The 13,404-nt window shown below is 42.7% G+C and overlaps 1 protein-coding gene across 1 annotated transcript in view; it reads right to left on the reverse strand.

The window, feature by feature from the left end:
* Positions 1–605: 605 nt before the first annotated feature.
* MYO5C (myosin VC) overlaps positions 606–13,404 on the reverse strand; it is a 92,072-nt gene continuing 79,273 nt past the window's right edge. Inside the window, exons 37-41 of the mRNA XM_012763454.2 lie at positions 11,302–11,452; positions 10,369–10,651; positions 4,095–4,269; positions 3,521–3,601; positions 606–1,978 (exon numbers count right to left, since the gene is read on the reverse strand). Of these exons, the coding sequence (XP_012618908.2) occupies positions 1,826–1,978; positions 3,521–3,601; positions 4,095–4,269; positions 10,369–10,651; positions 11,302–11,452 (843 nt within the window). The 3' untranslated portion in view covers positions 606–1,825. The remainder of the gene's footprint in view (positions 1,979–3,520; positions 3,602–4,094; positions 4,270–10,368; positions 10,652–11,301; positions 11,453–13,404) is intronic.

A 13,404-nucleotide genomic window follows, 5' to 3' on the forward strand; every position in this document is an offset into this window, starting at 1 on the left:
GCTTTCCACGTGTACACTCCTTGGCCTCTGTGGGTCTCCTTGTCCCCAGACAAGATCTACTTTTCCCATGGTTGACACCCTGCCCCCCGCCCTGCCGACAACACACACACGCTCCAATCCCTGTCCCCACCAAGAGGACTTTGCTCCTTGGGAGCTCTCCCGTCTTGCAGCAGCAGGATGAGGCAGGGGTGGGTGGGACGTGGCGCCCACCCTCCGGAGCTCACAGGCCAACAGAGGGAACTGGTGATGTTACTGGCTCGGAGTCCAGGGTAAGTGCTGTAGAACAGGCATGAACCCTGAGTTACAGGAGCCGAAAAGGAAGCATGACGGCTCCTCCTGGGTTAGGGAGGGTCTAGAAAGGGCACTGAGGCCACAATCGAGGATCAAAAATGCAGCCAACTCTTTGCCAAGCAGCCCCTCCGGGGAGACATGTTTACTTCCCGTCTAAGCACTTTCACATACTTTTAATGAGACATTATGAATCTCTACAGATTCTAGCATCTTTCAGTAGGACCCTTAAAGAAAGCCATAAAACTTGTGTACTTAAGAGACATGTAGTCTCCTAGCAATGAAAGGAATCTGACCCCATTCATTTGGTAATTTATTTTATTGATTCAAGTATTACAAAGTTCTACTTTTCATTGTTCATATACAATGTATTGAAATGAGCTAAACCAAATCATTTATAACATGAAAATACATATTAGGAGGGTGATGTTGCTTCATGATCATGTGTTTTTCCCACTGCTAAGGTACACGTCTGTGTTACAGAGTCACAGTTACTGCCTGTGACTGTCAGAAACAGAAAGGGCAGTTGGGATTCTCGGGGTGGTGCAGAGAAACCTTGGCCAGGGATGCTCACCCAGTGACATTTTATGCTCTGAAAGGAAGGAATAGAAGGTTTGGGGGGACAAGGAATAACCAGTTGCCAAAAAACCTGGGAAACATAGATTTCTCCAAAGGAGAAAATTCTTCAGTTACTTTTACAAGAAAATTTAAAAATAAATACATTGGAAAGTTGATTGGATAGAGAAAAATCATTTAAAAATCATTTTTAAACTTAGCTTTTAAAAAAGTTTTTGTATAAGAGCCATTAAACAGGAAAACTTATGGCAAGTATGTTGGCGGATAAAATTTAAGAAAATGTTCTTTCAGAAGAGAAGGTAAATGGTATGGCAATTAAGCTTTAATAATATACTTAAAATATATATATATAAAATAATTCATATGACTCATTTCAGATTGAATATTCTTTTAAAAACTAGAGAGATCTAAAATAAACATTTTTTTTTTTATGCAGGGGCATTTTTAGTCAAAAGAGTTAATGGACCCCACTCCCCCAGTGGGCAAAGGGCAAGGGGCTTTTTAGCAGGCCCCGGTGGCCAAATGGGATAATCTCCTGGAAGACTCAGCAGCCCTGGAACCCACTGTGGCTTCACGAATGTACCTGGGCTTCACGTGAACCTTGGGGCCCACTGTGTCCCCACATCTTACTCCCTCCTGGTGGAGCCCTGTCACAAGATGGAACAGACCACGAGGCACCTGTAAGGAAATATGAGCCTTCCAGGTATCCCAATAAAAGCCAGCTGCAATTCCGAAGCGAGACGCAGCCTCTCCAACCATCGCTGATGTGTGTGAATTCTTAGGAAATTACAGCAGTGGCTCCATCACCACGAAGGAGGGACGATGCCGTCCATTTGGGAGAGCTCTATTTTCTTCCTTAAATCACATTCCCAAGCATTTCCAGTCCTAATTGATAAAGCACATCTCTCATATCTGACCGCCACTTAGCTCCTGAGGGGAAAGTGCGCTGACTCCTTCTCCGCTATAGTCTACTGAGGAAGCCCAGCTTGAAGCTGCTGGGCAGCTCGATCATTTCCAGGGCATGGGGAGAGGGGGTGAAAGGAAACGTGACTTGAAAGAGGTATTTGGTGTCCAGCATCAGCTGTGACGAGTCCTCCCGGCTATTTAGGAGAGCCTGAAATTAGAAGCAGAGGAAAAAAATGAGTAAGGAAACCAGCACATCCTGCTCTGCTGCCACCTGAAAGTCAGGAGTAAGAGAAACACAACAACCGTATCTCCAGTGAAGAACTCCTTCCCAAATCCCGTGAGACGGCACACACGAGGGCCATGCCAGATGCTAAAATGCTCTATTCAGAGCTTCTAGATTAGCTCTCATGAACACGGATTATGTTTCACCTCAGAAGTTCATTTCCCACAGGATGGACTGTCCATAAATCTATCTGTGTTCTATCTATTTCCATGGCATAATTCTAAGCTCAAACATGGGTAGATCTGAAGTTTCACATTTTTTTTTTTTTTGAGACAGAGTCTCACTTTGTTGCCCAGGCTAGAGTGAGTGCCGTGGCGTCAGCCTGGCTCACAGCGACCTCAATCTCCTGGGCTCAGCCATCCTACTGCCTCAGCCTCCCGAGTAGCTGGAACTACAGGCATACGCCACCATGCCCGGCTAATTTTTTGTATATATATTTTTAGGTGGTCAATTAATTTCTTTCTATTTTTGGTGGAGACGGGGTCTCGCTCAGGCTGGTTTCGAACTCCTGACCTTGAGCGATCCGCCCGCCTCGGCCTCCCAAAGTGCTAGGATTACAGGCGTGAGCCACCGCGCCCGGCCTGAAGTTTCACATTTTCACTGAACCCATCTTTCTTCTTCATTCAGTGGTTTGTAAACTTTTTGGTCTCAGGACCCCTTTAAACTCCTAAAAATTATTGAGGACCCCGGAGGGCTTTTTGGCTTTTCTTTGAGCTTTTGTGCATATGGGTATAACTACTGATAGTCACCAGATCAGTAATTAAAACAATAATTGAAAGCCTTTAATTCATTAAAATAATAAACACAATACCTGTTAGACATCATTTACCAAAACAAGGAAAATTTAGAAGTGGTACTGTATTATATTTTTGTAAATCTCTTTAATGTCTGACTTAATATTTGAGACTTACATATATCTGCTTCTGCATTCAATCTGTTGTGATAAGTGATTTTGGTTGAAGTATGTGAAGAAAACCCTGCCTCACATAGATACGTATTTAGAAAAAGGAAGACTTTGCAGAACCCCTGAAAGGGTCTCAAGGACTCCCAGGGATCCTTGAACCAAATTCTGAGAACTGCTGCCCTAGCTCTTTGGGGGAGAAACTTTAGGGATTATATTAAAAATTGCTACATAAAAATGACCATATAAGAAAAACGGTCTCTGTGTTTCCATTCAGCCTCCGCCCACTTGCACAGCACTCAAAGACTAATCACAAACAAGGCAGGCTGAAGGAATAAGCGTGTGAGTCATGGTTTTGGTGTTTTCCTTCCCTTCTCACTAAAACGGATCCTGAAAACTGGAGGAATTTGACAGGCAAAATTCCTGTTGCCTTTGAGCAAATGTGCTTCATTTGCACATTTGGTAAATGTATTTTAATTCTGGATTTCTACAATGTTAATTAAATATCAGTCTCTTATACCATACTTAGGAGGTCAGATTACAAGGCACATCCTTAAGGATCTCACCTGTACTTTGCGAACAAAGGATGGAGTCACTCTTTTCTCGAAGTCATCTATAGGTGTGTATGAATTCAGGATCTTGATGATCTGCAAACATTACATGACATGGTGTCAGACCATGAAAAAGAATAACTCTGTTCATGAAATCATGGTTCTGGGGGTTTGGAAACCACTGGGAACCACAGGTGGTTCTTTTATTCTGTAATTTGGCTCAGCAATAGTGTGTTAACTATTTCCAAGAAGAGAGAAAACAAGGGGAGAAGAGTGCAGAAGGGAGCAAAGGCAAATGACAGAATTCGATGACAGTAAGAGGACCTCCCTTCCAGCCTCCCCACCTCCACTTACCTACCCCTACACGTGCACATCTGTTTAGTGGGCAGGGGATGCGTCATAGACATTTTTGCATTTTTAAGACCTACAGTTAGTGTTTAATAAATACTTATTACATAAAAGGATGGGCCATATAAGCATGCTCCCTAGAGAACAGGGTCATCCACAGCTAGCTGAGCCTGGGAAGGCAATGCCAATGACAGAGATGTGTCGGGGAAGATGCAGGGAGACACTGAGCAAGCCTGGTCACCTGCACGGCAGACAGTGAGGTGCAGCGTTCGTAGATCTCCTTGGCATCGCTGTCTGTGGTCTTCTTGACCTGAAGCAACCAGGCTGCCTGAGACAGGGGTTCCAAAGTCTCCTTGGCTAAGCTGTTCTGCAAGTTCTTATCTTTAAGCCACTCTTCTAAGTAGCTGATGTTGCACCTGGAGTGAAAGCCAGAGGAGCAGAGAACACGTCAGGGAAGGGTGCCAGGAAGGGTGCCTGTCCCAACAGGGTACCAGAGTTCGCTGACTGCAGTCCAGCAGTTTCTCATTTGTAACATGAAGGGGTTGGACCACATGAGCAGCGATCATGACCCATGGGTCTACGGATCATGGTGGTCTTCGGTGAGGGGTTATAACAGCTATAGACTTTGGGGAAAATCTAAGCAAGGAACAGCAACTGCAATAATTTACAAAGTACAGTTTTGAAAATCTTATTAAAAGAAAAAAGCAGTGATATTTGAATAGAAGACTTGCATAGGAATAAAAAATTGATTTTTTTTTCCTTAATGGCAGAAATTTTTCAATTAGTGAAGGCTTGCTTTCAGTTGACTGTGATTTTTTATTCTTGTTTCTGTAGCTAATACCACAGGTGTATGAGTTAAGACGCGTGGGTTAACCCACTGTGTGAGCCTGGGGAGTTCATAAACCTCTTTGGGTACAATTGGAGTGTTGAGATCTGTCATACATTGCTGGTGGGAATGGAACATGGTGCAGCTACTCAGGAAGACAGTTTGGTAGTTTCTCAAAATTAAACACAGAGTTACCATATGACCCAGCAATTCCACTCCTGGGTATATACTCAAGAGAATTGAGAATATGTCCACACAAAATCTTGTACACAAATGCTCATAGCAGCGTTACTCTTAATAGCTAAAAGGTGAAAACAACCCACATGTCCACCGACTGCTGAATGGGCAAACAAATTACAGTATATCCATACAATGGGATATTATTCAGCAACAGAAGGGAGAGAGATGCTGATATCTGCTACGTGGATGAAATTCCCAAACATTATGTAAGTGAAAGCCATCTACAAAAGAGAATATATTTTAAGTTTCCATTTATTTAAAAATGTTCAGCATAGGCTGGGCTCAGTGGCTCACGCCTGTAATCCTAGCACTCTGGGAGGCCGAGGCGTGAGGATTGCTTAAGCTCAGGAGTTTGAGATCAGCCCGAGCAAGAGCGAGACCCCATCTCTACTATAAAATAGAAAGAAATTAGCCAAACAACCAAAAATGGAAAAAATTAGCCGGGCATGGTGGCGCATGCCTGTAGTCCCAGCTACTCGGGAGGCTGAGGCAGGAGGATCGCTTGAGCCCAGGAGTTTGAGGTTGCTGTGAGCTAGGCTGACACCACAGCACTCTAGCCCAGGCAAGAGAGTGAGACTCTGTCTCAAAAAAAAAAAAAATGTCCAGAATAGGCAAATATATAGAGAAAGAAAATATATTAGTAGTTGCCTAGGCTGGGGGTAGGGAGTTGGGTGGAGGGCTGAGAGTGGCTGCTGATGGTATGAGGTTTCTTTAGGAGAGATGAAAATATTTAAAAAATTACATTATGGTGATGGTTCAACAATGCTGTAAATATAGCAAAAACCACTGAACTTTAAATGGGAGAACTTTATGGTATGTAAATGACAAATCAATGAAGATGCTAAAAAAAAAAAAAATTGAGTGTTGAGCTAGGTGATCTCTAGGGTCAGTCCCAACTCTGAGCTTCCCGATTCGCAACTCCCTGTGTGTGTCTTCACTCTGGGTGTGACACTGGGACAGTGGTGCTGACGTGACGTAGTGCACAGGGAGGCCACACGTGTGAGACAACTCCCCTTGCCTTGGTTCTCCCCTCCCCCTCTTTTGCATTGTCACTCTGTCCCAATAGTTTGAGTTCTTATTAGTTTTTATCACAATAGGTTTCCAATGGGCCTCCCATCTTAGCTCTTCTAATCTACCCTATTTGATCCTGCCATAGGCCTTTCTAAATCTGAATTTTGAGCATGTTAATTCTCCCACTCAAAAATGCATGGCAGAGTTCCAGTTCTTTTTTTTTTGTTTATTTTTTTAAAGAATTTTTTTTTTTTTTTTTTTTGAGACACAGTCTCACTTTATTGCCCTGAGTAGAGTGCCATGGTGTCAGCTTAGCTCACATCAACCTCAAACTCCAGGGGCTCACGCGATCCTTCTGCCTCAGCCTCCCGTGTAGCTGGGACTACAAGCATGCACCATCATGTCCGGCTCATTTTTTTCTATATATTTTTAGTTGGCCAATTAATTTGTTTCTGTTTATAGTAGAGATGGGGTCTTGCTCTTGCTCAGGCTGGTTTCGAACTCCTGACCTTGAGCGATCCTCCCGCCTCGGCCTCCCAGAGTGCTAGGGAGTTCTGGTTCTTGGTGGGCTGGCGTAAGCACACACTCCACCCTGCTGCCCCCACTCCATGCAGCTATGTGCCCTGGATGGAACGCAGGGGCAGCTATTCAAGGACTCTGAAAAGTAAACAGTCGTAAGTATACTGGGGACGATGACCAGAATCTGAAGTACTTCCAAACTGAAAGTGTGTTTACCGGTCGTTTCCCTCTGCTCTTCACCGGCCCGACCTCAACACGGCCTGGAACTCAGAAGTGAGCATCAACATCAACAAAGAGTTCCAGGAGAAGCCCCCTGGCTCTAGCTTTAGGAGCTAGGGAAGGGCCTCCTGATGCTCAGAGATATGGTGGAAATGCCCTGCTCTTCCCACTCCTTTCTTCATTCTTTCATGCTCAGGTCCCAAACAATCACATGGTGGCAGCCGCGCTGGCAATGGGGGCCAATGGGAGCCTGAGACTTGGAGAGAAGGAAAAGTTCCTTTCCAACTGGAGGAGCTGTGGCTCAAGAGGACAGGTGAGCTCGCTGCTTTAATTCTCTCTTTGCCCTCCCACCATTTGTCCCCAGGAGGGGACACTGCAGGAAGTGCACTGCAGAGCAAGTTATGTAAAGCTCCAGTTTTCTGGCTGCAGGACCAAAAAGGGACCAGAAAGTTCCAGGGATATTGTGCAAAGGGAGGAGCCTAGGAAAGCTTGGAAAGTATTTTCCTAAAGTTCTTTATGAATTACTGGGCTTATCCCTGAGTCTGTGCATGGATCTGACCCTAAACAGCATATACAGACCTCGAGAACTGAACTATGTATGACCTGGACCACCATTCAAGTTCCAGACTGGCCCGTGTATGTCACACATATGAGACAGCACCAAATAGTACCACGAAGACTCTGGAAACTGAACCCACACGGGGACCACAATACATAGAGGATGGTCAGAACTTGTAGCCTTAACCCAAGTGGGTTGTTTACCTGAAAAAAATATCAATATCTTCCATAGGATATAAAGATCTAGACTGGAGCCTCAGAATATAATATTAAAAATGTCTAGAACACAATTAAAAATTACTTGGCATATGAAGAAACAGAAAAATCTCAATTCACATTAAACAAGACAACAGATGTCAACACTGAGATGACACAAATATTGGAATAATCTGACAAAGACTTTAAAAAGCAGTTATCATAAAAATGATTCAAAAAGCAAACATAAACTCTCTTGCAATGAATGGAAAGATATTAATATGAAGTCTCAGAAAAGAAATAGAAGATATAAAGAGAAAACAAATGGAAATTTTAGAATTGAAAAATGCAGTAACAGGAATGAAAGTACTCACTGAAGAGTCTCAGTCGCAGAAGTAGAGATGACAGGAGAGTCACTGAACTTGAAGGGACTAACAGGGATTATCCAATCTGAACAGCACAGAGGAAGAAAAACTGAGTAAAATGAACAAAACTTTAAGGACCCATAGGACAATAATGAGAGAGCTAACATTTGCATCACAGAAGTTCTAGAAGTAGAAGGAAAAGAGTATGATGTTGACAAAATATTTGAAAAAAACAGTGGCTGAAAATGTTCTAATATCAGGAATGGAAGAGTGATAGCACTACAGATCTTGAAGAAATTAAAAAGATAACAAGGAAATATTATGAACAACTCTACGTGCATAAACTCAACAACTTAGATGACCATAATTCTTAAAAATCACAAACTACTAAAACACACCTAAGATGAAATACATAACCTGGATAGTCCTACAGCTATTAAAGAAATCGAATTCATAGTTTAAACCTTCTGAAGAAAAAAGCCCGTATTGGCTGCCACTGCAGAGGGACTAAGAATGTAATTTTCACCCTGGCATTCTGTTCTCTTCCTAATTTTTCCAGGTTCCCATCGCTCCTGGTGTGCTCCATCCACCCCCTGCTTTTGGTTTCCCTTCATTTCAGCCTGTGCTCATTCCTGTAATTCTTGAAGTGTTGAAATCCCATCTGTTCTTTAAGACCCAAATCATTGCTTTTCCTATTCTCCCCCAAATCCCTCAGGCCAGAAAGCAACCTATTTATCTGGGCCCCATTATTCTAGTCCCTAACAGAATTGTCTCCTTGGGACAATGGGCAAAGCAGCCACAGTGAAATTGGCTGCAAAAATGTTAGCGTGGCAATTAGGAGATAGAGTTCCACATGAGGCATTATTTTTGCAATTCGTGACTAGGAACAAAAAAGAATTAGGTACTAGGAAAATTTTTGTATCTTCCCAGGAGCTGTTCTGCCTCACCATACCCTATGAAACAAAGAGCTCATCGTGTTTTGCTCTTTGTCCTAGCATCCAGTTTTCAAGCTACTCTGTCCACGATTTATATCTTTCTTTTCTTTGGTGCTGATTTTCTACTTGTATTCATATTTTATTATTTTATTGCTCGTGATTTCATTGTAAAGCCACCTCAAATCCTGTGTAGGCCTTGCTTATGGCAGGCACTTAATAAATATCTGAATAAGCCAATGCCTCTAACATGCACGTGCCTCCCAGAGCACATGAACTGTAAAGGCATTACTTCTCTCGTGGCCACTTTCAACTGGTGAAAAGGGAAAAAGCACTGAGCAACTCTGGGGCAGATGTTTGCTTGTCCTCGAAGAAGTTGTTCTAAGGTCTAGAGTTCTGAGTCTCCCTCATGTCCCTACACATCTTGGGGGACCCCCTGATGGAATGAGAGTTAAGTTTAGCAAAGGCTATGGTGGTACATGTAGGTTCATGGCTTTACTTTAAATCGGGCTGAAACCTACCTCTGAGAGCTACAAGGCATTTGCTTGGAGCTTGTGAAATAAACAGAACTCTTTCCTTTTGCAACAAAGAGAAAGAGATCTCCAAAGGCCAGTCCTTCTGAATACCCCTTCGTATCTGAAAACCACACGCTGGTGTGGGGATTTGCCAGCCTGGTTTCTGGGAATGTCCAACTCCAAGTTTCACTAGTGCTAAAAAGGTATAATGCATGCTTCGCATTTATTTCTTAGCTTAAGATATTTCCTTTGTCACCTTCTCTTACATCATCACCATCATCACCGCCCTAGGTTCTCCTATCACAGACGGGCATAACACTCCTGTACGTGTTATAAGAATCTTAAATATCTACCCCATATTACATGTTTCCTAATTGCTTGATCAGTGTTAATTCCAATAAAAGCTCCAGGTGCACGTTTCCTCAATTGAGAGAGAGAGTTGACACACCTCAAAGCTGTGGATTACCTTATCTTCCGGATAAACTCCAAATGCCTTAGCCTGGTATCCCAGTCTGGACCCAGCCTACCTCTCGACATTGGTCCTGCTGCTCCCCGGAAGAATCTCTTAACCCAGATGGAGCCTGAGCAGGGGTACTCACTAAGTCCCACTGATGTGCCTCTGGCCACAACCCCTGCCTGGAATGTTCTTCTCCTTTTCCTTAATCGCTCAACACACAACTCTCTGACTTACCCAACTTTCCTGTCTGCAATATCTCTCTTTTCTGAAGCATTTCCTGCACTGCTAGTTTCTGCCTTGAATTATTGCTTAGCTATTTTAAGCTTCTCAAGGGCAGGAACCCTATCATTTTTCCTTTGTTTCCTGTGTTCTCTGCCTGCAGTACTAGTCACAGAGAAGGTGGTTATAAACTGGGTGAGTGTATGATAACCACAGAGGGCTAGAATTTAAAATACACAATTCCTAGTTCTCGGTTAAAGCCACTAGGCCAGATGGTCAAGTTAGCATGGTACGGTGTGATGGGAGTAGGGTCCAGGTGCCAGATGGCCAACACCTCTGGGGCACCATGAGTCACCTTGCACATTCCCGCAGCAGCCGGGCCCAGGTGGGGGTCTGAGGCTGCAGCAGGGAGGGCCAGGCGTGTGTGGCCTCGGACGTTAAGGCAGTCCTGGGTTTTACCTTATCTGCATGCCTTTTCTGCAGGAGCACATGTCCTTGCGCAGGAAGAGGCTGTTGAGCGTGACCGCCCCGATCAGGAAGAAGAGCTGCTTCACCGCCTGCCTCACGAGCTCGGGGTCCAGGCCGTTCTGGCACATGGTGCTGTAGAAGTAGCTCAGCTGCTGCAGCACGGAGGTCATGGTGTAGGCGTCCGTGTCGTCTATGCTGGATGACCGCTTCCGGAAGCCCGTGGGCTTCAGGCCGGAGATGCCCTGCAGACTCTCGTACTCCAGCATGCCTGGCACTGCAGAGAAAAAGGGGGCGTTTGCCACGGCTCTCACGTGTCTGCTTCAGGAGATGGGACAATTTTCTACAAGATTCAGTAGCTGTGATAGGGAAAGCAACAGAGTCAAGGATTTGGAGCAGCAGGGTGTGTGGGGGGGGGTGGACAGCTGTCCAGAGCAGGGCAGTAGCTCCTCTTCTAGGTCTGAAGCAGCTTTTCTTTCAACTTCGCACGAAAAAGAGCCGCTTAGCATGGTAACTCACGTTCTGGAACCATTTAAAGCCCATGGCATTTACATTTCAGAAAATTAAGGAAAGCATACAAGAATCTGAATGGGACCTTAGGATTTCAAAACTACTTGGCTAGGCCCCAAGAATAGCCACATAAGAAGTAGAAATACATCACATAAATAGTAACGAAAGTTCCTCCTCCCAACTTTTTTCTTCAGGATGAATCATCCTTACAGAAAAATAACTACCAATAGTGTACCACTATTTATGGAATCATTTTAAGCAAGCAAAGAATCAAAAGGTAGATATTGATGTAATTATATTTCCTTGGCTTTTTAAACTTTGTTACTCATAATCACACATTCCATACACCAAGTTTCATGTTTTAAAAAGTCTCAATGTTCCTATACATATTTTTTTGGTCACCAATTCTCTTCTTACCTATTATTGGTTGGATGTTATTTTCCATTACGATAATGAACTGATGATATATTCGTATAGCCACGTCACTGAGAATCTGTCTGTATTCTGAAAGGTCAAAGTTGTTCAAGCAGTTCTTATTCTGATGTGGATTATTATGCTTCATGAATTCCTAAAAGTAGTTTTGAACATATTAGTATTAGAATAATATAAACATGCAGGAAATTAAAGTAATATTATAATCGGCTTCTATGAATACTATCATTGTTTTATCTTAAACCTTAATGTCTGATTTATTTCAAATGAGGTCCGGATGTTTGGGGTAGCATTACTTTCTATAAGAAAAAACAGCACTGATTTCCTGTGCAATCTCGGTCATCATACTGCCACTGCACGGCCCACTGCCCTACAAACATCGTCTCCAGAACCTAGAGACTAGGTGGAGAACAACTCCCATGGAAGCTCATAGGAAAATACCGCAGAGCACTCCAGCAAACAGACTTCCGTAAGAAATAAGTAGATGTAATAAATGAGACTCAGAACTTTATAACTATAGGGTATAGACCCATTTGAAATATTTTAAAATCCATGCTATGGACTGAATGTGTGTGCTCTCCTAAAATTCATATATTGAAGCCCCAACTTTCCAGTATGGCTGCATTTGGAGATGGGAATCTCTAAGGAACTAATTAAGGTTACATGGGTCATCAGCGTGGGCCACTGATCCGAAAGGATTAGTGTCCTTATAGGAAGAGACACCAGAGAGCGTTTGCCCACTATCTCTCCCATCCTCGTATCCCTGCCCCTGTCACCCCAAGCACCAGGAGAGATCCTGTGAGGACGTGGGGAGAAGGCCAGGAAGAGAGCCCTCACCAGGGACCGATCATGCTGGCTCCCTGACCTCAGACGTCCAGCCTCCAGAACTGTGAGAAATAAATCTCTATTGTTTAAGACACCCAGTTTGCAGTATTTTGTTAGTAGCCTGAGCACACTAATGCAATATGCTTAACATGTTCTAAGAGATAAAAGAAAAAGAAAACATTAAGAATAGGATATTATGATAAAAGGCAGAAGTGAAAAAGAACCAGAGCAATTTTAGAAATAAAAACATGGTAACTGAAAAAACACTCAGGAAAAAGAACATTCTCTACATGGCTGAAGGGGGGTAAAGAAAGGATCATAAAATAAATAGTGCCGAAATATAAATTCTTCTATCAATGTCTCACAGATGCCAGTTCGTCTTAAATTGATGATAGGGTGCTTCTCCCTGTTTTGGTATTCTTTTTAGGCAGAGGTTGGATTTTATCTACCTAATTCTTACTTTTTGTTCTATGGTAGTAGTCATATTACTGTCATATTTTATTTTACCGTCTTTCCATTGGGACAACTAGCTATCCATGTGGAAGAAGATGTGAAATTATTGCCTCACACATCAATTTGAGATAAATAAATAATGACACCAATTTTGGATAGGTAAAAACATAACTATGAACTCTAAATGTGAACTATAAACGTTTAGAAATAAGAGAATATTTTCATGATCTCAGGATAGGGAAGAATTTCTTGAACAAGGCACAAATCATAAAAGAACAAGATTGATAGATTTAAGAAATCAAAATTCAAAATCTATGTATGACAAAGGATTTCATAAAGGAAATCAGAAGATCCATCCATAATATGTAATGATCTCCTACAAATCAATAAGAGAAAAATCAACCCTAAGAAAAGCGAAGAAAGAATGTGACTAGGCAACTTAAAAGGAAACCCAAATGACCAATAGGCAAACAAAATGATGCTTGACTTTACTAGTGATCAAATAAATGCAATTTAAGTCATCAAGGTGCCATTTAATGCCCATGAGATTGGTAAATAATAAAAATGTTAATCAATGTCAAGTGTTGGTAAAGGTAGGAGACACTTGAAACTTCATACAAACTGCTGATGGGACTGTAAAATATTAACAGTACAATCATTTCAGAGAGCACTGAAAAATCCTAAAAGTCACTTTGTTATTTTAGTTTGATGAAATTTTTCTCAGTGAGTACATGAAGGTAAAGCACTCTTTCATGACATCAGCCCCTGGAAGCAGAGTCAGAACAGCAAAGGAGAAATTTTTACAGATTA

This window comes from Microcebus murinus, chromosome 6 (assembly GCF_040939455.1).
Source record: "Microcebus murinus isolate Inina chromosome 6, M.murinus_Inina_mat1.0, whole genome shotgun sequence".
NCBI lineage: Eukaryota > Metazoa > Chordata > Mammalia > Primates > Cheirogaleidae > Microcebus > Microcebus murinus.